Consider the following 26592-nt stretch of genomic DNA (forward strand, 5'->3'; position numbering starts at 1 on the left):
TTTAGGAAATAAAATATATCTGAATAATATCAAATTCAATCTTACGTAAAAAATGTGGCTTCTAGAACTTGAGAAAAGTGTGTATTTATTTGGTTCATTCATTCATTCTTAGTAAAGCAAAACCTGCTATATTTAGAGGTTGTAAGGTAGAATAATCATAGAATGTCATGTTTGTCCGGAAAGTAATAGGACTGAGTCGATTTAAAAAAAAATTATTGAGCCAATCGTTACAATTTTTTAAAAACTTTCAAAATAGGCTCCTTCTGCGTCGATGCAGCGCTGCCAGCGCGATTTCCAAGCATTGAAGGCGTCACGGAAGGCATTCTCCGGAATAGCCTTGAGAGCCGCGGTGCATGCTGCTTGGATCTCCTCTGTCGTCTCGAAATGCTTGCCTTTCATCGGCCTTTTCAGGCGAGGAAACAAAAAAAAGTCCGGGGGGGGGTTGTAGTCTGGGCTGTAGGGCGGCTTCGGAAGCGTTGGAAGGCGGTGTGAGCCGGGGCGTTGTCGTGGTGCTCCGTCACAATGTCATGAACCACAGATTTTGGTAAATTTAACATCTGGGCTATCAAACGAATACTTAGGCGACGGTCTGTGTTCAAAACTTTGCGCACACGAGTCACATTGTCGGTGTTTGTCGAAGTCGAAGGTCTTCCAGCACGGTCTTCATCGGCGACCTCTTCCCGGCCCTCCAAAAAGGCCTGGTGCCACCGAAACACACCACTTCTTGCTAAAGCAACATCTGGATAAGCCTGCTTGATCATATCAAACGTCTCTGTCGCAGATTTACCGAGTTTCACACAGAATTTAATCGCGTACCTCTGCTCTAACGAACGCTGCATTTTCGGCTTGCACAACTCACAGAAACACGTCGCGCGAAAATGCCTGTCCTGACTCTCCAGGTGCTCGGAGACAACTGACCAGCCGCTCGTTTGTTAGCTAGGAACGCCCTCTACCGAATCCAGTCGGTGCGCGCACGCTCTGAAGTACAATCGCGGCGGAAGAAAATCATTCCTATTACTTTCCGGACAAACCCTGTATATTGTTTAATGAAATGAAACTTTTACTAATTCATTAGACAGTAATTTTTTCAAGATATATATTATTTGAGATTATTCCTAGTTTATTAAGTGCAGATACAAAAATAACAGTATTTTTTGTTAAACTAATACATACAGTCCATGAAATTGAACCTTACCCTGTAGTCACGATTATTAATAATAAGCGAAATTCAATATTTCTACCAAGATAACTGATTTCGTTGTTGGGAGAATATGTAGAAAGAAGATTGTTAATTTAAACGTGATTAATGATTGAAAAAACCGAGAACAAGTGACATAAATATTATCTTGAAACTGGTTATACTAACACGGTTTATTTATTGCTCTATTATTTTGTTAAACTTATTTTTTAGTAATTTTATTGTTGACACTTTACGCTCTCGCGAATTTGTTATGACAAGTCAAAGAAAACATCAAATGAAAAACATTGAATAATTATCTATTCGAAAAACAACGTTAATTGAAAAAATCAAAGATCTGGCACCAATGTAAATACCATGATAATTTCGACCATTTTACAAAAATACTTAAGACACCGATTGTATATTAGAAATTCTGTGGAATTTGAATTACTGTAAATATTTATATAATTAAGTTACTTCCCACATTTTATTTTGATATGTTTTACTACTTAATGAGCTCTTTAAAATTTTAACTGCAATCGTTACAACGTCACTTCTATGTAGATTACATGATTTGGTTTACAAGTAAGTTATGATTTGTCTTATTTATGTATATGGTTAACGTCAGTTTGCTAATAAAGTCGTGTATTGCCGCCTTGCTTGATTATCCCAAACCTTGTATGTATATCGAACATATTCCACAAAAATATAATTGTTACCACTTGAGGATTTTTTTACTGCAAACTTGTAAACTCTTGAATGTGGAATATTTAAAGCAAGTTTCGATACAATCTCTAAATTAAAACACTTTAAAAAAGGAATCATAACGTTCTACGTGTTGTCATGTTTTTAATACCCTACTAAAATATTTGTACTATGCCAATTCATTAAAATTAATAAATAGTTACAACTCGGTGACATCGTTACTTAAATTATTACGTCAATTTATATTTGTGGGAGTTTTATTCACATAACAACGTGCCCAAATAAAGAATAATATTTACATGCAATCAGTTGTTTAATTACTGCCCCTCATTCATGTAATCAAATTGCAATCCTCACTAAATTGCGAGGCCCGATTCTTTCACTTTCTAATAAAGTGCCTACTAATTACATCTCTTTACAAATTAGAACAAATTAAGTACTCGCATTGAAATGTCATTTAGTTATTATGAAACTCGAATTGTGGATAATGCTAGAGTTAAGCAAACAAAGCTAGTTCTCTCCAACCGTTTTGGATGAAGTTATTTGAAACTTAATTTCGGGCCTTATCAGTATAAACTTAGCATTATCTAAATCTAAAAAATAAACGGAAAACCAGTAAAATTCAATATGTTGCAAATAAGAAATCGAGGATGGAAAAACTGATCCAGCAGCGATTTAGAGATTAGAGAGAGAATTAGTGTTCGAAGTAAGATGTTTTACTACTTGAGTCAGCTTTTAGACTTTCTTTTATTTATTTTGATCCCTAATCTCCTGCTCTAACTACATGAATTGTCAATAATTAAATAAATGATTAATTCTCTCCAATTCACTTGAACTTGATTATTTATTATTCAACATATGAATTCGAATCAGCCTAATCAGAACACAAAACGTTATTTTATGACATTTTTGTGATAATTTAAGTAACTTCAGGCAGTTAGGTCGATAGATAGATTAACATGAGAATACATTTTCAAAAAATGACTAGAACACTCACCGCTACCTTATTAAAAAAATAAGTTGTACTTTCTTTGGTAAAATATGGAATATAAAATTTCTAAATGTGTTCAAAATTCTCTTTTCAATTTTTTTTTTGAAAAAATACTAACAAATTTGTATTTACATATTTAATTTGGCTTGTGTAAAAATTAGAAAATAATTTTTTTTGATGTTTGATACAATTTAGTGCTTCCATAACAATTCTAAGAAATTTCTGTATTAAAAATTTTGCTGGCCGATATTCTTTTAAGCCCGATAGAACTCACGAAAGGCTTAACTGTCAAACTTCTTTTCCAGAACTCTTTATGCCCTTCCGATCGTCAGAGTGCTGGAGTTTTAGTTTTTATTGTCATTCTATCCATTCCATTTGACGTATCGTTTTCTCTTTCTTCCTTCATACTGCGTTTTAAACTTTCCTTATTTTCATTTCAATTTTCTTTTGTTAAAAATTTTCCCATGATTTCTTTCTATCAATTATTTGTCGTTTTCTTCTTTCTACTTTCCTCTCTACTTATTTGTCTTTTTTAGATTATCTTTGGTGTGTCATTTGGCTTCTCCTCAAACACTTCTACTTCTTTCTTCTCCTCTTGTTTTTCTCACAATTAACCAATATCTTTAGAATTTCTACCAATTTTCCAAAAAATTTAGTATTTCTCAATATTTCTCTCCAGTCGCATCTGTCTTCCATTTTAGAATCGTTTAGAATTTAAAGTTACCCTGAAAATTGTGTAAATTTATTACGAAAATGGCATCTAAGAATATTCTATTCGACACCTACCGATTATTTCTCGTGGGGCTCAAAATTGGAAGTTCAGAAATTCAGAATACATAGGTTTGAAATTATTTTAAAATATAATCGACCTTTTGAATGAAAATTTTTTTTCTATTGGGCTTAAAAGACCACTGTAATTTAACACTTAATGTAGTTCTAGTTTTTCCAGAGAAAATCTGGAGCAAAATATATGATATTATATTCAGTCTCTAATAAATAATAGAAGCCTTCTATCTAATATCCTTTATTCGATCTTTTCTAGTAGAAAATGTATTTCAACATGTTTTTAAAATGTATCAAACATCAATAAAAAAATTCACCAAATCAAAGACCACCGTTTCTTTTTTGGTATATGATTAACAGTAATTTTTCTCAATTTATCCAAAGGGACCCCTTTACGAGGTTTGAATAAATTTACCTGAAGGCCAACTTTAATTTTCTTTGTAAGAGCTCCTTCTGGGAAGACTGCTTGAACTTGAGGCACTACCGTGCTTGACACCATACCGCCTTCTGGGCCTATGGCGTGTACTTCTTGTCTTACTCTTGAAACCACCGCGAAATATTGCGGAAAATCTTGAGTCACTATTCTTGTTATTCTTCCCGAAGATACATCTTCCAATTGACTCAAATCTGGAAACGAATGAATAGATAAACTGTCTGAAAAATCGTGGCCTAAGTTTATTGGATTCAAATTAATGCTTACCATCTGCTTCGAAGCTGTCGTGTAAGACTTGATTTAGTATTTCTTCGCTAGCATCCACCGAATGTTCTTTCCATGACTCTCCATTATCAGATCGAAGTATCACGATTTCTCGTTCTTTGCCGCGCAGAGCAGCAAAGTGAGGTACTTCTATAATTACTGGCCTGAAAGTAAAAAATAAAACTATATCCATGCATTCATACTCAGAAAACATTAAATTTATTTCATATTTCTTTGTATTTAACGACAGAAAAAACGGTTATTTGGTATTCGATATGGATCAGAAAACAAGGATTTTATAAAAAAGGAAATTGGATGTTTCTATCTGAAACTAGATCGTACTTTACAATAATTTTTCCGTCAGTTTGTAGATTTAATGGCTGTAATCTCTTTTCCTTTAGCTTGTATTTAAATTTCGAACCCAAATTGTCTCATTGAACATTAAAATTGAATTCAAATTCATCAAACTTGATACCTAATAAATAGAAAAAAACGAAAGAGTAGTACCTCTATAAAAAAGTTTTTAGTTTTTCTTAAAAAGATCTTCTCCACTTTGGTTATGGTACTGGTGAGAGTTTGCCTTTTTTCAAAAGAAAATATTCATATTATAAATTAAAAAATACTGATGGCTATTCATCGCTCAAAAAACTCTCGAACAATATTAACAGAACACATTAAAAAATTTCTTGAGAAACTATCGCAGAGACATCTTTCCAAAAATTAAGAATCGAAGATAAAGAAGAATTAGATTCAATATTAATTGTACAATTGTTAGAAATGTTACATAATAGGAAAGGACGTAGGAAGTTTTGTCATCCGAGGTGAGGAAAAGGAATAAATTTGAATGATATATGGAAAAAAAATTTAAAGTAAAATCTATAATGACATCCAGGTTTGATATGTCCAATCTGTTTTGTTTATTCAACTTTTTGATTATTTCTCGTATCTAATTGAAGTGGAAATTAGTAACAAATTGTGTGACATTTTCACAAATATACAACGTCATTCTTATATTTTGGAAAAGCAGATACTTTCTAACAAAAATAATAATCCAAAGAAAATAGATCCGCATGTGTGAAATTTTTCCTGAATGTTTTTATTGATCGATAGAAATATTAAGCGAATTGATTCTAGAGAATATGAATATTGAATTTTGAAGTTAATGAATCTAATCGCACTACGAAAAAGTTCATAATCTTATACAAATTTAACAACTATAAAAATTTATCGAATACCAAAATGACATTCTATTGGAAAAGGCGTTCCTTGTATTGTATTTTTTGATGTGAAGGCAGAAAACGGAACAGTTTTTTGAAACAAAGTTATCGTAGCTTGACGATCTAAATATCTGCTTGAAATAAGGAACTAAAGGAATGATAACCAGGAGATTTATTGTTTATTTTATACCTCCATCAACGCAGGTCGTAGTGTGAATGGAATATAGTCGGGCTGCATACTTTAACACGTTTTCAAATCCTACAATTAGTTCTTGATTGTAAACTAGTCAACTAAAATAGTGTCTTTAAGGATATTAACTGAGTAGATAATAGAAAATCCCGATATTTAGTTATATTTTTTATAAAACATTATGAAATTGACCATGTCGTTGGTTGTCGATTTTTCTTACAATATTTTAGTGGTTAAAACATAATGAGGTGTATCGGAATTATGTTTGTTTCCAAATGTAATACTCACCCTAAAAATCTGGCGCCCACAGGCCCCAATTCTAAAACTCTGCTCGCCAGCGCTTCTCCTTCCATCAGCGGCGGCGGATGAGGCGTTCTTTGAGGCCTCACATATCTGCATGTTATTCTTGTGGGGCTTGGGGCGCACCTTGGCGGCACTATCACTCGCACGCCCGAATGTCGGCAACCACGCATCGCACCTCCGCGAGCATCAACCAGAAACGAAACCAGGAAACTGCAAAGAAAATTTTAGGTTTTTATTATGATAACAAACAAAAACTGAAATGAATCGGATCGATCGTTCAGAATAGGTAATTGTAATCTTATCAGCATGATATCTATTAGAAGATACTCCTTAGTAAATATTAGAAACAAACTTATTTAAGAATTCATTTGATGTCAAATATTGTTAAGATTTTGTGGATTAATTACCACGTTTTTCTATACAAATTGAACTATTAGCATTACGCGATTATTATGGTGTAACGTTCAACAAACAAACGAAAGAAATATTAAAAATTCGAAACGTAGCTACTAATGAACACACTGTTTACCTCTACCACTACCTTTACTCAGGGTCTCTGAGGATGATAACTTGGTTATCGAAACGCGCTTCAGATAATATAATTGTGAATTTTCGATATTTATATGACGTGTTTTGAATTTATCATAAGTAAGAAAGTACGAAATTGAAATAAAATATCAATTTCTTTCAATAAAACATATTTTATTATATATATAAATGATAACACTACTCTTCTAGTTCTCGTTTTCACCTTTCAAATAGTGACATTTATGGCAATTAAGTAGTCCAAAGATTTCTTTTGTCATCAAAGCCACCATCTCTGTCAGTGTACATTTCTCCTCATTATAAATAAATCTTTCAGTTCTTTATTGGTTCTTCTTTTTCACTCTTCCTTATTGATTTTCTTTTCTATCTGTCTAATTTCAATTTCACGAGTACCACAAAGTCGTGTAATTACTGTGGTTCAGAAAGTCTTTTATCTCGATATTTGACATATCTTATCACCAAGGTTATGGTTTTTTAACTTCTATAACTTCTTTCTTGTTCTTGCTATCAGAGTTAAGTCGTCTGCCAGCGCCAGACATCGATGATAATTACATAATGGTTCACACTATTCCATTGTTTATTATATCGACTATAGAAAAATGGAAAATTTAATAAATACGAAGAATCTGAGGTCTGGACTACTTCTTTGTAACTTAACTGCTGTGAGATCAAAGAAATATTTACCAAATTATACCACATCTACTCTTTGGATTTCTTACAACACACTTCCATCTCGAAAAGTTTTGAGGAAGAGACAAATTCTGATTCATCTGATTATAGAGTGTCTTGCCAAGGATTCGACCTCCTTGAAGTCATCCTCGATACTGCGGTTCCTAATAACTGTACATCTATAAATGGTCTTCTATAAAAGCAGTTTTGATCTGGGGAACTTTGAGGCTCACAATCTACGAAATGTAAGACTTAGCTTGATCACAAATTCTGTCGATTTGTGACCAATTCATGCTTCAGTTTCAGAGTCGTTTTCAGAAGTCTAATAACTTATTTGGTATATCTAAGTCACCTATATTTAAAATGGAAACAATGGCTGGTAAGCAATCGAATAGTATAAAAACTTCTTCTCTTTTTGCAAGCTTATTTAATTTGGAATATACTGTTCTACTTCTACTTCACCTTTTGTACAACTTTGATACAAAATAAACATACTTCTTGGTAATTTTATCTTATTTCTCAATTTAAAAATGCCTTTTTAATTTTTGTCCTCACTTTCTTTTTTTTTTTGGTCTACAAACTTTTTTATTTTATGTATGAATTTGATCTTATTCTCCTCCTGATTAGTTAGTGAGAGTTATTTCAAAATTCTTTATTCTTCTTCTTTTCGTTATCAACCTCATCGTACCACTTTTTAATTCTTCTTCGTTCCCTCACTAAACACCTAATAGCTTGGTTATCCCTATTGTTTTAGCTTTTAGTTTTTGTATTGTAACTTCCATTTCTTCATTTTTTGTTCTGCCTGCTTGAAAATGAAAGTTTGGATGTTTATTGTTCTATTTAATTAGAATTGAATGAGTTGGAAATTATTAGTTTTGAGTCAAGTCCGTTGTCTTCTTCAGGTATATAAGTAAGAATGAATGGTTAGTCTACGATTTAATAAGTAAATAAAAGTGTGAAATGAATTATTATTGTCCATTTTTCAAACTTACTAAACTAAACTAATTCGACAAATATCATAACCTTGTAAAACAACAAATAATAATATTATAGTCGCATTTGTTAGAAGTATACGTAAATACATAAATTGGGTGATGATATCATGACTTGGTGCACCAAGGATAATAACGCAATTTGAAAGTGTTTTATAACTTCTGAGACACCAGAATTTGTATGTTTATAAACATTTATTGAATTTTATCGCACGATATACATTTGGAGTAAATACGATTTTGATAAGAAACCAAATTGAGGTTATATCTTTATAAATAACCTAAATCTAATACAAATAATTTTAAATTTTTTATTGTACATCAACTAAATGTGATTGGAGAATACAAAGAAATTTATGATCTCTATAGTGATAACTAATATTGTTTATTTGAAGCCGCTGTAGAAATAAAAATAGGAGGGAAGAAAAACATTTAACATATAGCGTTTTCATATAAAAACAAAAGTTGTAATTTCGTATCGTCAAGAGTCAAAAACACAGAGCAACGCATGAGGAAATGAGGATCAGAGGATTGGTGAAATATAATTTTTTTTGTAGTTTTTGTTGTCAGAAATACTCGTCATATTATTAGATTTCATAAATAGTATTAAAAAAAAAATTAACTCACAATTTTTTCAATAATTAACGCTTGAACTTCCCGTTAATTCTACACAAATAATATCTAATCCTAAGATGGTGTCTGTCGCCTACTTTTAACTCAAATTCAACCACACTTTTCATACGCGGAAGCCTCGCACTACCAAAATCGCTTTTCACAGTTCACGAACGTTCGCAAGAGAAGGTGTCGTGAAAACTGAAGAAAAAAATGACAAGATCGTAGTTAGATTAGCAATGATGCTATTACTGAATCATCGAGAATGTTATTAGCATAGTAATAGGAATCGGTTTAGAGGTTATGTATGAATGTAACTAATTTGTTTTGATTGAATATATTAATGTTTATTATTCATTGTGACTGGATTTTGCGATTTAAACATATGATAATTGTTTGACAATAAAGAATTGTACAAAGTGTGGTGAAAAAATACGTCCCACATTTTCAACCAGGAAAGATTGTTTTGGAGTAGTATGATAAAACTGTTAAGACGTTCTTTGATCTTAAAAACAAATGAAAACATATAAAAAGTGGAACTTGCTCTTTCAAACATTTAATTATAACACTGAAATGTATACGAAATGACGTGCAAATCAAGAGTCATGAAAAATCAGTGCCACAATCACTTTTGATTTCCCACTGGTTGTCCACATCCGCCTAACTCACCAGATTTAACACCATGCTCTTTTCTCCTCCAGAAAATTACAAAAAGTGCTGGAGAATAGTTTTCACGCCACACCTAACATTGAGAACGCCATAAGTAAATTGTGCACTGTCATTTTTAGTATATTTTGCGAATGAAGATTTTGATGGCCATCGATAAGAATCCTCGTTTTACTACAGTTCAAAACCGCAGGGTTTGGTTGATTAATGTTTTTACATGACTAGTATAAGTTAACCTCATATCCTATTCTTATCTAGATTAGGTTCTTGCTGATATAAATCCGCAAAAATGAATAACGAACAATTAACTACAAAAATCTTTAGTAAAGAATGTGTTCATCTCATTTCTGTTGATAGAAACTTCCATATTAAAATATAAAATAAATTTTGGTTATGTTTAAGACTTTTTTACGAAATACTACGGTCTACTTTCAATATATTGTATGACGTAGAAACCCTAACACTCAGTAAATATTATTTAACTACACCAACACTCATAATTACACCGTCTGACGCGCGTTTCGATAACCAAATTGTCTTCTTCAGATACCAAAAGTAAATTGTTTACCTTCGGTTTCTCAAAACGATAAATTTGTGTGCTCAGTATCGCTTTCAAGAATGAAAGGATGAGTAATCGAGTGAAGAGATAATCAATATTGTCGCCTAAAGTTATAAGCTCTAATGGTACACTATAGAAATCGACTTCAGGGGTGCCATAAACGACTGTCGTAGAATCAGGAATAGTCTTAACTTAGACGTATATGATGGTCTAGCGAAGATGAGAAAGAGGCAAAGCTAACACTCAATTTGGAGTTATTGTTATCAAAATTGTTAGATAAAAAATATTATACAGCCAAACAAACCTTGGACTATTTCCACAAGACACAAATTCATCTTTCAAGCTTGGGGCTAGGTTTTATAGTGCTCTTTTTAATTTTTGTTGACTTTCCATTATTCCAGGATCTTCAACTTATTTTTAGAGTTGGTGTGTGGAGTATTATCGGAATAAAATAATTTTCAGTCGTTGTTTTATGTTAATGAATAGGTACAATTACAAAAAATTAGGATAATTAAATGCAGTGACACGAAGTACGTACATTTTATCATTGAAAACTAATATATCATGCTTTATTTAACGTAATATTTCATCATTTTTTTAATAATATGTAACAATAATTAATAAAACTTACTTTTTCCAGTGTAGTTTCCTGAAGCATTACAAAAAAACAAAACAAATATTATTTTCTCTTCGATAGGTACATACAAAATGATGATGACGATTGACAAGACTTTTCATTCACGTGTACTGTATTGATTCAATTGGAGAATAATCTCATTATTTAATTAAAACAAGGATATAAGCTATAAAAGTTTCATTAAAACAGCCTAAAGGCAGTATTTCGTGAATTCCTGCTATTTGAAAAATACAGAGGAGAAATCAAAACAAGTTGAAAATACATTATCACGTATAGCTAAAAATATAAACAAAAACATAACTCACCCTATATTTATTGGAAGCTTGTTAATATCAACATTATCTGGTGCATATTTTTTCAAGTACTCCACATAATTCTGAGTAATGTGTTCAGGACTAACAGTATCTTCTATAATGAGTGGAGGCATAGAATCAGAGCTAGAAACCATTCTGTTGGAGTCTATTCTTTCGTCCCTAGTGACGTCGATGGGTAGAGAATCATCTCCCAATGATTTCATTTCATCTGCAGTGAGGTATCTGTATGTGTGATCACCTAGAACGGTGTCCTCACCTGGAAAAAAACAAAACAAAAAAGTCAGTTTATGTCGGAAGGGACGAATCAATTGAATTAGGGAGTACAAGAAGATTGTTCCATGTAATTTTGAATTTGAAGAGAGAGGAAAAGATTTTTATTCTTTTGACAACTTGTTTTCTGATCCCAAAATTTTCTGATGGACTAATTTCCTTCATGTGCAGATAGATATTATTGTAGTAGTAGTCTAGCAAATATTCTAAAAAAAGCAGCCATAATATTACTTCGTTCATTCTTCCTTTAGTGAGCTAGCTTTAAGCTTTATCATTTATTTTATAATAATCGCAATCTTATAATTTCAAAAATGGTATTATTCACACAAACTACATGAAACAAATTTTATAACACAAAAAGCATGTTGCATCGCAAATTAAAGTAACCAAGGAATAATTGTATGCGTTTGTCTCAATGCCAGTTGTTGGGATTATCTACGCTAAATTTCTCTAAGCCCTTTTTTTTGTAAATAGTTTGAAGAAAATGCTGAAACAATAATCGAATCTCCCAAGCGTTAATACAGATAAATATTAAGCATATTAGAAAATAATATATAAGAACTATTGGAAATTGTAGACAAATAGAAAATAGGAACAACACAAAAAATAATTTAGAAATAAAATGTTCTAAATAATTGTCATAAAGAAGGGAATACAAAAACAGGGCAGGGAGAAATAAAACTGAACGAACAAAAGGAAAAGTGGACAACTAAAAATAGTTAACATATGACCAGAGAGAAAAAGAAAGAAATGTTCAGTTCCTTGGTCATAAAAAAAATACAAAAGGATCTCAAAATGATTAAGAAGAGGAATTGAAAGAAAAACATAAGAAAATATAAGCGGAATTGGTGAAAGAAGCAGTGAACTACAATCAAATATATTAAAACTTTTTCTGAGTCTTTCTAGAATGAAAGCAAAATATTTAATTACATAATTTAATTAAACAAAACCTTAGCAGAAGATCGAAAGTATATGAAATAAATTTTATATCTTTGATAAAGAATAATCAAGTCTTTTTCAGGATATCATATTTTCAAATCTTGATTTAAGATCTGTTTTAATATAGATTTTCAAAATTCGGCCTCATTTAAATGTTGGAATGTTCGAAAACGTTGTTCCCAAATTTCAAATTCTTTAACCGGATTTAGTTTTTTCGATATAACTGGAAATATTCTTCATTTCATCCCTATATCTAATTTCGATACTCTTAGATACATTTGCAATATCTCTTCCAAAGCTGAAATAATTCATTAAAATGGTTATGCTAGAAGCTACAATGGATATTTCATCTAATAGGATAATTTAATAATTTATATCCTAACCGAAACCCCAAATTAAGATTATTTATCCTGAAAATTGAAATAAAAAATTTTTCATAACATAGAGATTAAATTATATTAAACATTTTCATTTTTCAAGCCCCATTTGAAACTACTTTGATGTAATAATCAACAGCTGGCATTGAGGATGTCCTACAGATCCCGTCATGAGAAAATTCGATTGGTAATAATAGTAGAATAAACATATTACGAATTAACAGATTGTGAATAATTGAACTATCGTTTAAGTATAAAAAAACATTTGAAAAATCGCTATAACAAGAAACTATTTACGAAAAATGAATTATAACAAGACGAGTTTATTGCTTTTAATTGAGTGAATGAAATCATAGAAAAAGTGGATTAAATCGACATCTATAAATGAAACTAAAAAAAACTCGTTATTTCGGAAGCTTTTATTTTCAAATATTACGCAAAGTAGTGTTTGTAAACATTAAACGTGAAGGCGGCGACTTCAAAATCATTTACAATCGAGCGAGTTGCAGGTGATCAATTTGCTATGCGTGTTTTACGAGATCATTCAAAAATTTGTTCAAAGAACCCCAAGAGACATTTCGCTACTTGGGTAGCATGAAGATTACTGAAGAAGGCACACTAAAATGAATAATAGATTGCGGATAAATATAAAATATTGTATAAATTACGAGATTTCCGATGTAGAAGAATAAGAGATTTCAAATGCTTCGTACGTTTTCCAATTCGTAATACTGGTATCTGACTAGCACTGTATCGATCGTTTCGCTTTTAATTCGATGTGGCTTCAATCAAATGAATTCAAGAAGCCTAAATAATCACAATTTCCTCATTAAATACCTCAATTTTCTGTGTAATAACAAAATGAAGCATTTATTAGAACGCAAAACCAACTTGTTCAATCCATCTTAGTAAAAATCAGGTTTCTGCCTAGTGCGCCAGGTTTTGAGCAGATGTTTCTAATAATTGTCTGAAAAAAACCTTGTGGCTTCAACGTAGGAAACGAGAAATATAATATAGCGTTGAATTTTCCTGTTGTTGATGATCTAAGGTGCTTCCTCTCCATTATTGATTTGTTTCTTGTAGGAACAAGATCAAATTTCTAAGCATCTTACCATTCCAGTTATTCATAACTATCTGGAAACTATGAATATCTATAAAATAGTTGTATGACAAATCCTGCGAATTATACATTTTTTTTCATTCTCTGTTTCTCTTGAGGTATTGAACATGAAATATTGTGTGTCATATTTAGGATTAATCTGCTGAAATTGTTAAAATTTTTAACAGTGAGCAAAGACAAATGTTTACACAGAGGGTATAAACCATTAGTTAAATAAAAGAACTTGAAAGCCTCAATTTACTGTTTCATTTCTAACATGAGCCCATTTTTGTGAGCTCCTAGTAAGAATGCCAATATAATCTTTTCTAGAAACTTCATCCTCAAAATATGAGGTGGATCAACATAAAGAATAAATTCTTCATCTACCAAATGACTTTTCAAAAGTTCTGATTTGATAATTTTGGATAATTTTTTCAGTTATAATAACGGTATCTCGATCATCGAAGACACCCTTTTCTTTTACATTTTAAGTTACCTCCTGACACGAACATGAGTTGAAAAATGAAAATATTAGCTTACTTCAATCATTCTATTTCATTTAATGAGGCTTTTGCAAAAAAATGACCGCGTTTGCACTGGGATTCTATAAATGTACAACAATTTCTATTGTTCATATAAAAAACCCAGCTATAGGTAACGAATTGGTTCTAAATCTCCTGATTTAGATCCGAGTGATTATTTTTTGTTTCCAGGACTAAAAAAACGATTTGATGGATTTGACTTCAATGTAATATCATCTAATAAACGAATAGTCAATTTGGCGACCTCGCAAACATACTTGAAAAGATATATATGAATATAATAAATCAGAAAATTTCCTAGTCAAACTTCGTTATATTCATCAAGAAAGATTTATTGATTAATACACAGCCCAACACTTTTCCAACTTCTCTATTATAGAGCATTTTTTCTTGGCTTTTGATTCAATTAATTCTCCTTCTAAGGTACTGAAACAACTTACAGTCGTAAGTTTAGTAGGTGCGGAAGTGATTCGAATTTAAATTCATCGTATTCAACCATCATCTTCAAATACAGATGCCATGATGTTCGTTCAGATGGGTACTGATTTAGTTCGAGCGCATAATGGTAAAATCAGGTCTCATCTATGATTATGATCATAATCTTATGAAAGAAAAAACCTTTTTTTGCATATACTGCACCAAATAGTATTCTGAATCATACATTTGCAGTTTTTTTATCCCACTGTGAGGAAACGCGGCACCTATTTGGAAAGTAGCTTCTCTCCATCATTATTATTAGGACTTTTACATATTTTTTGGTGTAACCACTTATTTTGGACGTTCTGTTCGTTGCGTATCATCATTTCTGGTGCAGTCTGGTGCTTTATTTCCGTTCAAAGTCTAATGATGGCTGATTATTCAAAGAAAATAGTGTGAACTGAAGTCGTGCTTAAAGGAGAGAAATATTTTGTTATTGGTTTAAAAGTTTATTTTCGTATTTCAAATTTTTGAGACTTCATTTCATTAAAATTGTGAATTTTCATTAGGAACAACGGAATCTGTAGATAATGTTATAAATAATCATGACTGGTTCATCATATTTCAAAAATAAAAGAATTAATTGTATTTTTACTCGAATTGAATACAAATAACAAATCTATGTATTTTTTCATGTCAGGGGCATCGAGTACATCTTCGTTTAATTATTACCAGTTAATAACAGTTTTTATAGTGAACGTCTAATAAAAAATAATTTCTTCATAACACATATCTGTAATAAATTGACTTTAGTAAGTTTGAAATAGATATTTTCCAAAAATATTTATGTGATTGTTGATTTCTTGTACAGAGACTAAACAAAGAAGCAAATTTATAAGGTACTGATTTGATCCGACGTATGCGCAATTTCTAGATTTTCTTGTTCATTTAATATGAATATTTAATAAGGTTCTGCTACAATTATAATTTTATAGAAAGAGCTATTGATACTCATGAACAAGTCATGATATTAAATGTGTATTAAAAGTTTAAATACTATAAATGTTTGCTTTTTATGTGGAGATAGAAGTGGTACGCTTAAGGCTTTCAGGTTTTCGGTTGTTGGTACAATATTTTTTTTCTTATTATCACTTACGATTTACAACTGAAGTACCGCAGAAATATGGCAGATAGACGTGGCGTTCGTGTGGCGCAGTACCACCGAATATCTCCAAAACATCCTCCCCTGTTGTTAAGGATTGTCGATTTAAATTTTATGTAATGGATTTTTTATTATAATTTGACCCCCTGCTAATATGGATACAAAACTGTACGAAATTACTCATTGTTTTCAAATAATTTCAGAGAACAGAATACAAAATGCGGAACAATTATTTAGATGCAGTTCACTGTATATTTTTCTATTGATTCGTCTTTTTGGCCTAATTTGAAATAAGTAAGTAAGAGAGTATTGATAAAGAGCCAGTATCTTTCTTTTAGAACGAATCTTTTCGAGAAAAAGGCTCAGATTATTATAATTATTGTAAAAAAAAACAATTTAATTTCAACTAATTCTTTGTATAAAGTACACATTCTATCTTTCAGTTACGATTCTTTGTTGAAGGTCTTAAAGAGATTTAGTAGATTATAGCACAGATATGAAGCTCATGATCATGTTTTTTGTTCGAAACGAAGCCAGTTTTTTCACATTTTTAATCATATATGTAACATAACGATTTATTTGCTGTTCTACATGATATTGGTCTAGAAACGATACTAGCAGACTTATTTTCATATTAATAGTTTAGAAAAATTGGGCCTGAGCATAAAAATCGACTTCAATTGAAATTTTCTGTTATTTGGAAATCTAAAAACAACAATTAGTTGAGATGAAAATAAGCTTATTTACTCCATCCATAACAAAAAACTCTTTGAAAGAATTAATTATAATAAATTAATTACATTCCTTGTGATTTAATAACGATAAAAATTCCGTTCCTTGTGGAATTGAATTAACCTAATTTGAAATACTTAAAGCTGCAAATTTTCCTGCAAAAATATCCTCAAAACAATAGAAAAATATACTCATAAAAAATAAAAATGCATTACTGTATATATTACATATACTTCTAAATCAAACTTTTCTGTGAAACAAAGTTGGGAGGGGGTCAATTTATAATGAAAAACCTGGTAGGTATAAAGCCAATGCAGTTGAGATAAATGTCAGATTTGAACACGGAAGGTTTTTTTTCTAATAAATAATAATCATTATTACGACATGTAGGCTCAAAACTCCTAAATAACCATGTCGAACAGAGATAGTCAGTTCTAGTTCTGGCGGTTATTTCCCAAAATCAGAAAACACGAATTTTCTTTTCTGACCATGTGCTCCCATCGTATTAGCTGCAGCCCTATCTTTTTCATCGAACCAGTATCCTTTCAGCGTCATTTTGATCCAAGGACTAAGTCGCAGGAAACTACATCGGGGCTTAACACGCCTTCACGATTTGGTGCTTTGTTAAATATTGTTCCACGAGCCTCCTTCCAGGTCCTCACTATGCTCTTATTTTAGATCGTGGGTCTAAGTATCTCGTCACGACGATTAATCTCAATCGAATAGTATTTTTGCTTCGACTTCAATGGGCCTCTTGTGGTCTTCAGGACGCTTCGACTATGGAGAATAATATATCTAGATTTTCCAAGATTGGTGCTAAATTAGATACAAATTAGTAATTTTTTATAATTACAAGATGGGACGGAAGAAAAAATATTATATACAAACGCATGTCGTTTACGAATCAACACGTCCAATCGGTTATTGCCGTACGAACGAGTTTATAATGAAATATTGGTGACAATATAGACGCTCCGAAGTTGTAATGTGGAGATTTAAAAGTAATAGTTCTATATTTGACATATTCACCGTTTTATAGAAAAAAAAAATAACCTCCAGTTTTCAAATCATGCATAAAAGTATATGTATAGGAATTTATATTTGTGTTTGATTATTCCTTTTCCATTTTCAACTCGAGCGGAAACCGTACTAATCATCAAATCTAATGATACATCCTAGAAAAAGGTTATAATTCCAACGGATTTTCAGAGTGTACGATTTCAGCTGAATTTGGAATATTTTTTATGGGTTTACATCAAGCACAACAAGCGTAAAGCAAAATATCAACTAAATGTTTCTATTTTATAAAGTCTTTGATATAACTAAGGTATAAGTAGATTTGTTGAAATTTCTAGAAACTATTCCTAATAACTTATGAATTACATGGAAGTCGCTTTCTTTCCTCAATTTTTCTCCCTTTCCAAAAGAATTAAATTTGTCACTGTCATCAAAATGGATCATGAAATGGAGTCAAGTCTCTTTTTCTGCCAATACATTATTCCGCGTTTAGAAGAAAAATAATAACTCGGAATTGAATCTGGAGAATGGGACACATCAGAAAGTAAGGATTTTCACCATAGAAACTGTTACATTAGAGTAGAAGTCTACACCATCATTTAGCTGAATTGAAACGTGACTTGATGAACGACCAAAAACTGCGACAACTAGCGATATTATCGAAAAAGTTAAAGAAATAAAAGAAACTATTGGCACGTGTAAGCTGTCTGGACGTTGGATTCTATGTTTGCTTACTTTCCCATGACTTGCCAATGCGGTTTGAGTCAAATGAGCCAGTTTTTTTGTATATAAAACCTGGATTCACCACTGTGCTCCCGAAATCATAGAAATAGTCAAGATATTGGATATGGAAGTTCTCCGAAAGAGGCAAAACATAGGACTGGGTTCATCGACTATCTTCAAAAAGGTAAAACAATAACAAAAACTATCACGCATTATTATTTGACAGAGTAAAAAGATAATTTGCAAAAACCACAGCATATGAAGAAAACCGACAAACAAGAAACTCGTTTACCGCTGTCGGATTATTTTGTAATTTGTATTACTTTGTAATGCAATGTACTATTATTCTGGTAAATAAATAAATCAGGAAAACGCACACCCTTCCACACCGGCTGAAATTCACGAATTGTACTTCGAATCGATTGACCGCCCACCGTAATCACCAGATTTAACAAGAGACTTTTTGAAAATGGGAAAAAAGGTCATGTTTCTTTGTTAGGTTGGCAACTTTTCAGACAAGCCTTGTATAGGAATTATTAGATGGACAGACAGCTCACAAGAAAAACTATGCATAAATGAATTTTTAAGTGTTTCTTTTATTTTCAAATATTTTCAATGGTGTGGATTCATCTGATGATATTGTTTGAAATGAAGAATATATGGTACTCCTGATATATCTTTGACGGTACCTTGTATAACAAAAAGATTTTACGTTCTACTGTTCCACAATTTCTAATTCATCACATTTACCTTGAATACTATGTCATGATTTCGACAAGACAATCAGGTGCTCCCTTGAATACACAAGACTGATTTTTATTTGGTTTTTCGCAACTATTCGTTTTATAGACGATACCACTACACTAACCTATTTATTTCCACTATCTTGTTGATATTACAACGTAAAAGCTACAACTGTTGGATTTACGATATGAAAATTAACATTTTCAGGGAGAGGTATTTACATTTGAAGCAAATATCTTCACCGTGATGTAATGTTTTTAGTATAATTAATTAATTATAAACAGCATCGGGATTTGATGGATGTACAAATATTGAATCTTTAATGATATTTATGTTATTTTAAAATCTCATTCAGGCGCTACTAGAATATGGAGTCCTTGATTGTAGGATTAAAACGAAGTTAATAATGTTTTTCGTGTTATTTTACGAAATAGTACTAGTAATAATTTAGTCCACGCATCAATGAAACGTTTACAAACAACTTGAATGCCAAGTAGTAACTCGTATTATGTGTATATACTTAGTAAAGGACAAAGAAAAAATTTATTTGATATTACATCTTTAAACATGAATAGAAAAAGAGGTAAAATTATATTATTGATGGGTACAAAGATCAAAACATTTCGATTACTCACAAATCTTGAAAATGCCGTGTTAATTTGCATAGCTTATTTTATCTTAATTTACTCTTCAAAGCTGAAAAAGCCGTACGTAGCCTGTCCTTGAAAAGTGTTGAGGAGCTTATTTCAAAATTAAAAACCAAGACAAATCGTGTGTTGTTTACAATGTTATAAATATTTGACACATAATATTAAACAGATGCCTTTTGGTGAACAAGTGCAGTAGCGTGAATCCAAAAATCAAGTATACGATTATTACTTCCTGTTCTATGGAAAAATAATACTAAGCTGACTCTTCTATTAGTGAAAAGACCCTATCAGACATTTATATTTGACCGGAGAAAAATCTTTAATATCAAGTTCGGGATTGAAATAATCGAATCTATTGCAAACTGGATTCAAAATTGTATCTAATCGAAATCTTCTTCTTCTTCTTCCTGCTGTGTATAGGCATCATTGCCTGTTTTTATTCACGTCATTGCCTCTGCTCAGTCACCTGGGAGGTTGTCACTCCATCTTTTCTTAGGTCTTCCAATGCTTCTTTGTCCTGCTGGTGATTTGTCCCTTGATATTTTCACAATTCGTTCTTCCGTCATGCGGTCAATGTGCTCATTCCATTTTATCTTTCTATCCAGTACCCAGTCATTGATATTATCTATCCCGCATGTTCGTCTTATGTTTTCACTCCTTCCTCTATCCAGTAGTGTTCTTCCCGCTATTCTTCGAACTATTTTCATTTCTGTAGTCTCCAATATCCGTTTCGTTTTAGAGGTCTCAGGTCGGGTCTCTGCTGCATAGGATAATATAGGTCTGATTGCGGTCTTGTAAATGCGGGCTTTTGCTTCACTTCGAATGTATTTATTTCGCCAGAATGTGTCATTTAGGTATGCTGCTGCTCTTGAGGCTCTTGTAGCTTGGTTTCTTACTTCCGTCTCCACGTCTCCGTGTCCAGATATTTCGATTCCCAGATATTTAAATTTCATTTCCTGGTGTATTATTTTGTTATCCACCACAAGCTTACATCTGATCGGTGTCTTGGAAGTAACCATTGATTTTGTCTTTGCCGCTGATATTATCATATTGAATTTTTTTGCTGTTTTGTTAAATTGGTACAGTAGCCTTTGCAGATCGTCCTCGTTCTCCGCCAACAGTACCGCATCGTCTGCATCGAAATCGTTATATATATTTCTCTAGCTAAGTTTCATTCAAAAGAAGATGGATTCGTGTTCAGCAGCTTTAGATCAGACGTTTGTATCAAATGACGATATTATACTTTTGCATATTGCATATGAGTTTCAATTGAAAGAATAGAAATGATATGCTTGCATAGAAGTACAGGTAGTAGCTTTAATTTTGGGGTTGCAAACTGGTTATTGTTTTTATATTTGTGCATGGGATAGCAGAGCACTTTCAGTCTTCAGATCACTTTATAAAACAAGCTGACCTTTAAAATTCCGTTTTTAGCATTGTTAGAAAAATGTAAAAAACAAACCATAAATCTGTGAAAATTATTTTACCGTCTTTACACATAAAAATTGATTTAATAATTAAGTTTTGTGACATAAGAAAACTAGCTATAAATTTTTTTTTTTTTTTAACGAGCCACAGTCCTATTGAAAATAATGCTTTTACCAAAGTTAGAGATGATTTCTTCGATAGTTACGTATCACCGATTTTCATCAAAGAATTAATCGGCTGCTGGATACATAGGATGCAAAAAGTCATTGAAAATTTACTTCTTATATTTATTTTTATAGTTAACTATAGTATAGGAAAGCCAGCCAAGCTCTTAAACTACTTTAAAGACTCCAGAAAATAGTTTCTCTTTTTCTCTTTAAACAGTAAGTAAATTCCAGGTATTATAATAGTGGGGTATGAAAATTTTACGTGAATTTTTTTGACACTATTATTAAAAATACACATTTATTTATCATTTTTCAATTATTTTTTAAATCCGTTTCTATAATTCTTTCCGGAAACGTTAGTTACTAATGGGGTGATAAGAATTCCATTTGTCGAGGATATGAGTCAAATATAATAAGAAATAACTACTTTAAGAGAAAAAAATTTATACTTGTATGAATTCCATGAATATTTTTAGGATAAGAAAGAACATTTAAGTAAAAAATTTTAAATAAAATAATCAATTGTCTATCACTAATGTTACATATAAAATTCTCGTTTCGGCAATTTCCTCCGAATTGGTTGAAAATCTATTTTTCATACCCCTAAATGGTAATGGTCCCCCCTCACTTTTTTATTTTATAAACAATATTTTTATGCTTTTATTTCTTTATGATACGATCTTCAAAACTACATTCAACCCTTAATTTATATCCTTATGTTATATAAATGAAAATTCTTAGCATAATTTTTATCGGTTCTAATTTTTAATATAGAGAACTACCTTTACTCTACTGACGTAGATACGAGTACTACTGGCGGTAGTACTACTCAATAAGCCTTGGGACAGATACACAGATGGTATCGACCATAAAACAATAAAAAATTAAATCATTTGTTTGAGTGTGGATTGAGATAATAGAGTTTTAGGGTCGACTTATTGTTATGGCTTGGGAAATTGATAAAAATCAGTTTGATATATCGATTAAACGTCGTTTTTTTGATGAGAACAGGTAGTGTACAAGCAAAGCACCGGCTTAATAAAAATTTTTCATACTCTGATTCATCGGCAAAAAGTATTAGAAGGTAGTAAGTTGATGATGAATGCTCTACACTTGTTCAAAAAATATAAAAAAGTCCTCAAACTAGTATTGAATCATATCAAATCGACGGAACGTTAGATAGAGGAGAAGTTGAAGATAGCAGACGATAGGACATTTTCGATTTTGAACGAATGAGAGAACATTTGGTCGTAAAGGGTTCTGCGTTTGGATATTGTTGATCAAAGACAATTGAGTATCGATTCAAAGCGCTATTTGGAACTGTTTAAACATGGATATTTGCTACGATATATGACAATGGATGAAATATTAATTCATCACTGTGCTTATGAATTCAATGGACAGCAGTTGCCCAAAGCATCTAAAAACTCAGCTAACGTAGTTATACCATGTGTATCTTTTGTCATGACAAAGATAAAACATCTAACACTGAATATTAAATTGGTTGAATACAGAAACTGTAGATTTTTATTTCATAAAACTAAACAAATTGCATTTCCAGTTGATGAATGTTCACTATATTTAAGGCCGTGGTGATTTACTGGCCCTCCTCTGACTACAACATATGCTTCAGGTGAAAATATTTAGCTCCAATGAAGAAATGATTACCGAAATTGAAGTATTTATTGAACGACACATTGTTCTACAGAAAGTGTTGAAAACTTGATGGAAAAAATCAGATTTTTAAGAAATAATGTATTTATACTAGTTGGAATGCGATTAATACAGAATGGTTTAAAATGCTTGTGCTTAGATAAAAGTGGATACAAAACTGGTAGGAAAATCTATAAATCATCGAGGAAATAAACTGAGAATAATTAATAGATTTCGTACAAAATGAACATCAAAATACACCATAACAAAGCTTCCTTAATTTTAAATATCGATATAAGAAAAGACTTTTTTGTGAACTCACTGAAATTTATATTTTGTATCATTACGTATTATTTTTATGTATATATCACATTTATAAAACTTCTCCTTGCGTTTTATTTGTAATTTTATAATGAAATAATTATCTTTTGCTATTTTGTGCATTTCATGTACTAAGCGTATTGATGATTTCTCAATCTATTTTCTAAATATTGAGATGTTTGTACTATGTAAATTTTAAACTACGGAAATATTTTTTTATGACTTATTCTAATTTCATATTTACCTATTAATTAATGCGAATATAAATTAAGGATCTTATAGTAGATTTGAATGATAATATAAGTAAAAGTTGAGCTAAAATGTTAGTGAAAAATCTCCAGAACAAAAACCGAGAATTTGTTTTCCAACAAGGTATTCTGTAGAAATTTTACAAAATTATGGTAAAAATTCGTTATCTTTTACCTACCCCTTCCCTTTGAAAATTCTCTTCTATATTCGCTAAGATGATCCATTTTTGTGCCGAAATTAAACAACACTAGATCGGAAGGCTACGAATCAACATGGTGCATTTGTTGAACCGTCATTCAACGAACTATTTGTTATATTTTGAATAAGGTTATCAACAATTACATTTTTTAAGGAAGTAAGACATTGCACTATCGGATAAGATTTGTATTAAGAAACGGTGCACTGTTTTATCTCGTGAGTAAATATCGTAATCTATCTGGTTCGAATTACGAGGGCTAGTTAAGATCACTAAATAATTATATTTTCATTTTCTACATCAATCAAACTCGAAACAAAGAATTATATTAAATTATTAACTTCTTTGTTTTCCAGCAATGCATCCGAGTGTTTCATATTTGGTTCAGATTAGTTTGCTCAATGTAGACTGATCTTTGGGTTTGAATCAACTCAAATATCTCAGAAATAGCTGGCACGATTTTTATTAATATTGTTTTGTAATGAGGCTGATATACGAAGGAATTTTTGCTGTCATATAAAATTTTTCAGAAATAAAATAAAACTAGCTTTTACCCGCGGCTTCGCTCGCATTGAATCCATTAAATAAGTATCAGAAATTATTATAATAGGAAAGAACGAACTCTGTAGCTATATTAGAACCTGAGATATAGATCTTTGAATGTAGAAAAAATTTCCAAAAACCTACAAAAATCCATAACTCCACTTTGAATGTCCGCGCCTAGCTCCTATACAACTCGACCGATTTAAGTGTTCAAAAACTCCAAAGAAAGAAGGTTTTTCAGCGAGTGTTCTTAAACCAAAACGAACTATGTAGCTATAGTAGAACCTGAGATATAGATCTTTGAATGTAGAAAAATTGCCAAAAACCTACAAAAATCCATAACTTCACATTGAATGTCCGCGCCTAGCTCCTCTCCAACTCAACCGATTTAAGTGTTCAAAAACTCCAAAGAAAGAAGGTTTTTCAGCGAGTGTTCTTAAACCAAAACGAACTATGTAGCTATAGTAGAACCTGAGATATAGATCTTTGAATGTAGAAAAATTGCCAAATACCTACAAAAATCCATAACTCCACATTGAATGTCCGAGCCTAGCTCCTATACAACTCGACCGATTTAAGTGTTCAAAAACTCCAAAGAAAGAAGGTTTTTCAGCGAGTGTTCTTAAACCAAAACGAACTCTGTAGCTATATTAGAACCTGAGATATAGATCTTTGAATGTAGAAAAATTGCCAAAAACCTACAAAAATCCATAACTTCGCATTGAATGTCCGGGCCTAGCTCCTCTCCAACTCGACCTATTTGAATGGTCAAAAACTCAAAAGAAAGAAGGTGTTTCAGCGAGTGTTCTTAAACCAAAACGAAGTATGTAGCTATATTAGAACCTGAGATATAGATCTTTGAATGTAGAAAAATTGCCAAAAACCTACAAAAATCCATAACTTCACATTGAATGTCCGCGCCTAGCTCCTCTCCAACTCAACCGATTTAAGTGTTCAAAAACTCCAAAGAAAGAAGGTTTTTCAGCGAGTGTTCTTAAACCAAAACGAACTATGTAGCTATAGTAGAACCTGAGATATAGATCTTTGAATGTAGAAAAATTGCCAAAAACCTACAAAAATCCATAACTTCACATTGAATGTCCGCGCCTAGCTCCTCTCCAACTCAACCGATTTAAGTGTTCAAAAACTCCAAAGAAAGAAGGTTTTTCAGCGAGTGTTCTTAAATCAAAACGAACTCTGTAGCTATATTAGAACCTGAGATATAGATCTTTGAATGTAGAAAAATTGCCAAAAACCTACAAAAATCCATAACTCCACATTGAATGTCCGCGCCTAGCTCCTCTCCAACTCAACCGATTTAAGTGTTCAAAAACTCAAAAGAAAGAAGGTGTTTCAGCGAGTGTTCTTAGACCAAAACGAACTCTGTAGCTATATTAGAACCTGAGATATAGATCTTTGAATGTAGAAAAATTGCCAAAAACCTACAAAAATCCATAACTCCACATTGAATGTCCGCGCCTTGCTGCTCTCCAACTCAACCGATTTAATTGTTCAAAAACTCAAAAGAAAGAAGGTGTTTCAGCGAGTATTCTTAAACCAAAACGAACTATATAGTTATATTAGAACCTGAGATATAGATCTTTGAATGTAGAAAAATTGCCAAAAACCTACAAAAATCCATAACTCCGCATTGAATGTCCGCGCCTAGCTCCTCTCCAACTCGACCGATTTAAGTGTTCAAAAACTCAAAAGAAAGAAGGTTTTTCAGCGAGTGTTCTTGAACCAAAACGAACTCTGTAGCTATATTAGAACCTGAGATATAGATCTTTGAATGTAGAAAAATTGCCAAAAACCTACAAAAATCCATAACTCCACATTGAATGTCCGCGCCTTGCTGCTCTCCAACTCAACCGATTTAAGTGTTCAAAAACTCCAAAAAAAGAAGGTTTTTCAGCGAGTGTTCTTAAATCAAAACGAACTCTGTAGCTATATTAGAACCTGAGATATAGATCTTTGAATGTAGAAAAATTGCCAAAAACCTACAAAAATCCATAACTCCACATTGAATGTCCGCGCCTAGCTCCTCTCCAACTCAACCGATTTAAGTGTTCAAAAACTCCAAAAAAAGAAGGTTTTTCAGCAAGTGTTCTTAAATCAAAACGAACTCTGTAGCTATATTAGAACCTGAGATATAGATCTTTGAATGTAGAAAAATTGCCAAATACCTACAAAAATCCATAACTCCACATTGAATGTCCGCGCCTTGCTGCTCTCCAACTCAACCGATTTAATTGTTCAAAAACTCAAAAGAAAGAAGGTGTTTCAGCGAGTGTTCTTAAAC

General features: G+C 31.8%; 1 protein-coding gene across 39 annotated transcripts in view; it reads right to left on the reverse strand.

Moving 5' to 3' along the window:
• Positions 1-26592, reverse strand: part of LOC130897163 (ankyrin-3-like) — a 217828-nt gene that overhangs the window by 121860 nt on the left and 69376 nt on the right. For 11 of the 39 annotated variants that reach the window (XM_057805835.1, XM_057805871.1, XM_057805875.1 and 8 more), the window contains 6 exons: positions 15862-15951; positions 11053-11317; positions 10742-10759; positions 6052-6276; positions 4360-4520; positions 4075-4286 (listed from right to left, as the gene is read on the reverse strand). In XM_057805835.1, the coding sequence (XP_057661818.1) occupies positions 4075-4286; positions 4360-4520; positions 6052-6276; positions 10742-10759; positions 11053-11317; positions 15862-15951 (971 nt within the window). Of the gene's footprint in view, positions 1-4074; positions 4287-4359; positions 4521-6051; positions 6277-10741; positions 10760-11052; positions 11318-15861; positions 15952-19089; positions 19221-23729; positions 23951-26592 lie in introns of those variants that run through there. The other 28 variants (XM_057805843.1, XM_057805841.1, XM_057805859.1 and 25 more) reach the window with 6 other exon arrangements.

The sequence above is a fragment of the Diorhabda carinulata genome, chromosome 8, assembly GCF_026250575.1.
Source record: "Diorhabda carinulata isolate Delta chromosome 8, icDioCari1.1, whole genome shotgun sequence".
Lineage (NCBI taxonomy): Eukaryota > Metazoa > Arthropoda > Insecta > Coleoptera > Chrysomelidae > Diorhabda > Diorhabda carinulata.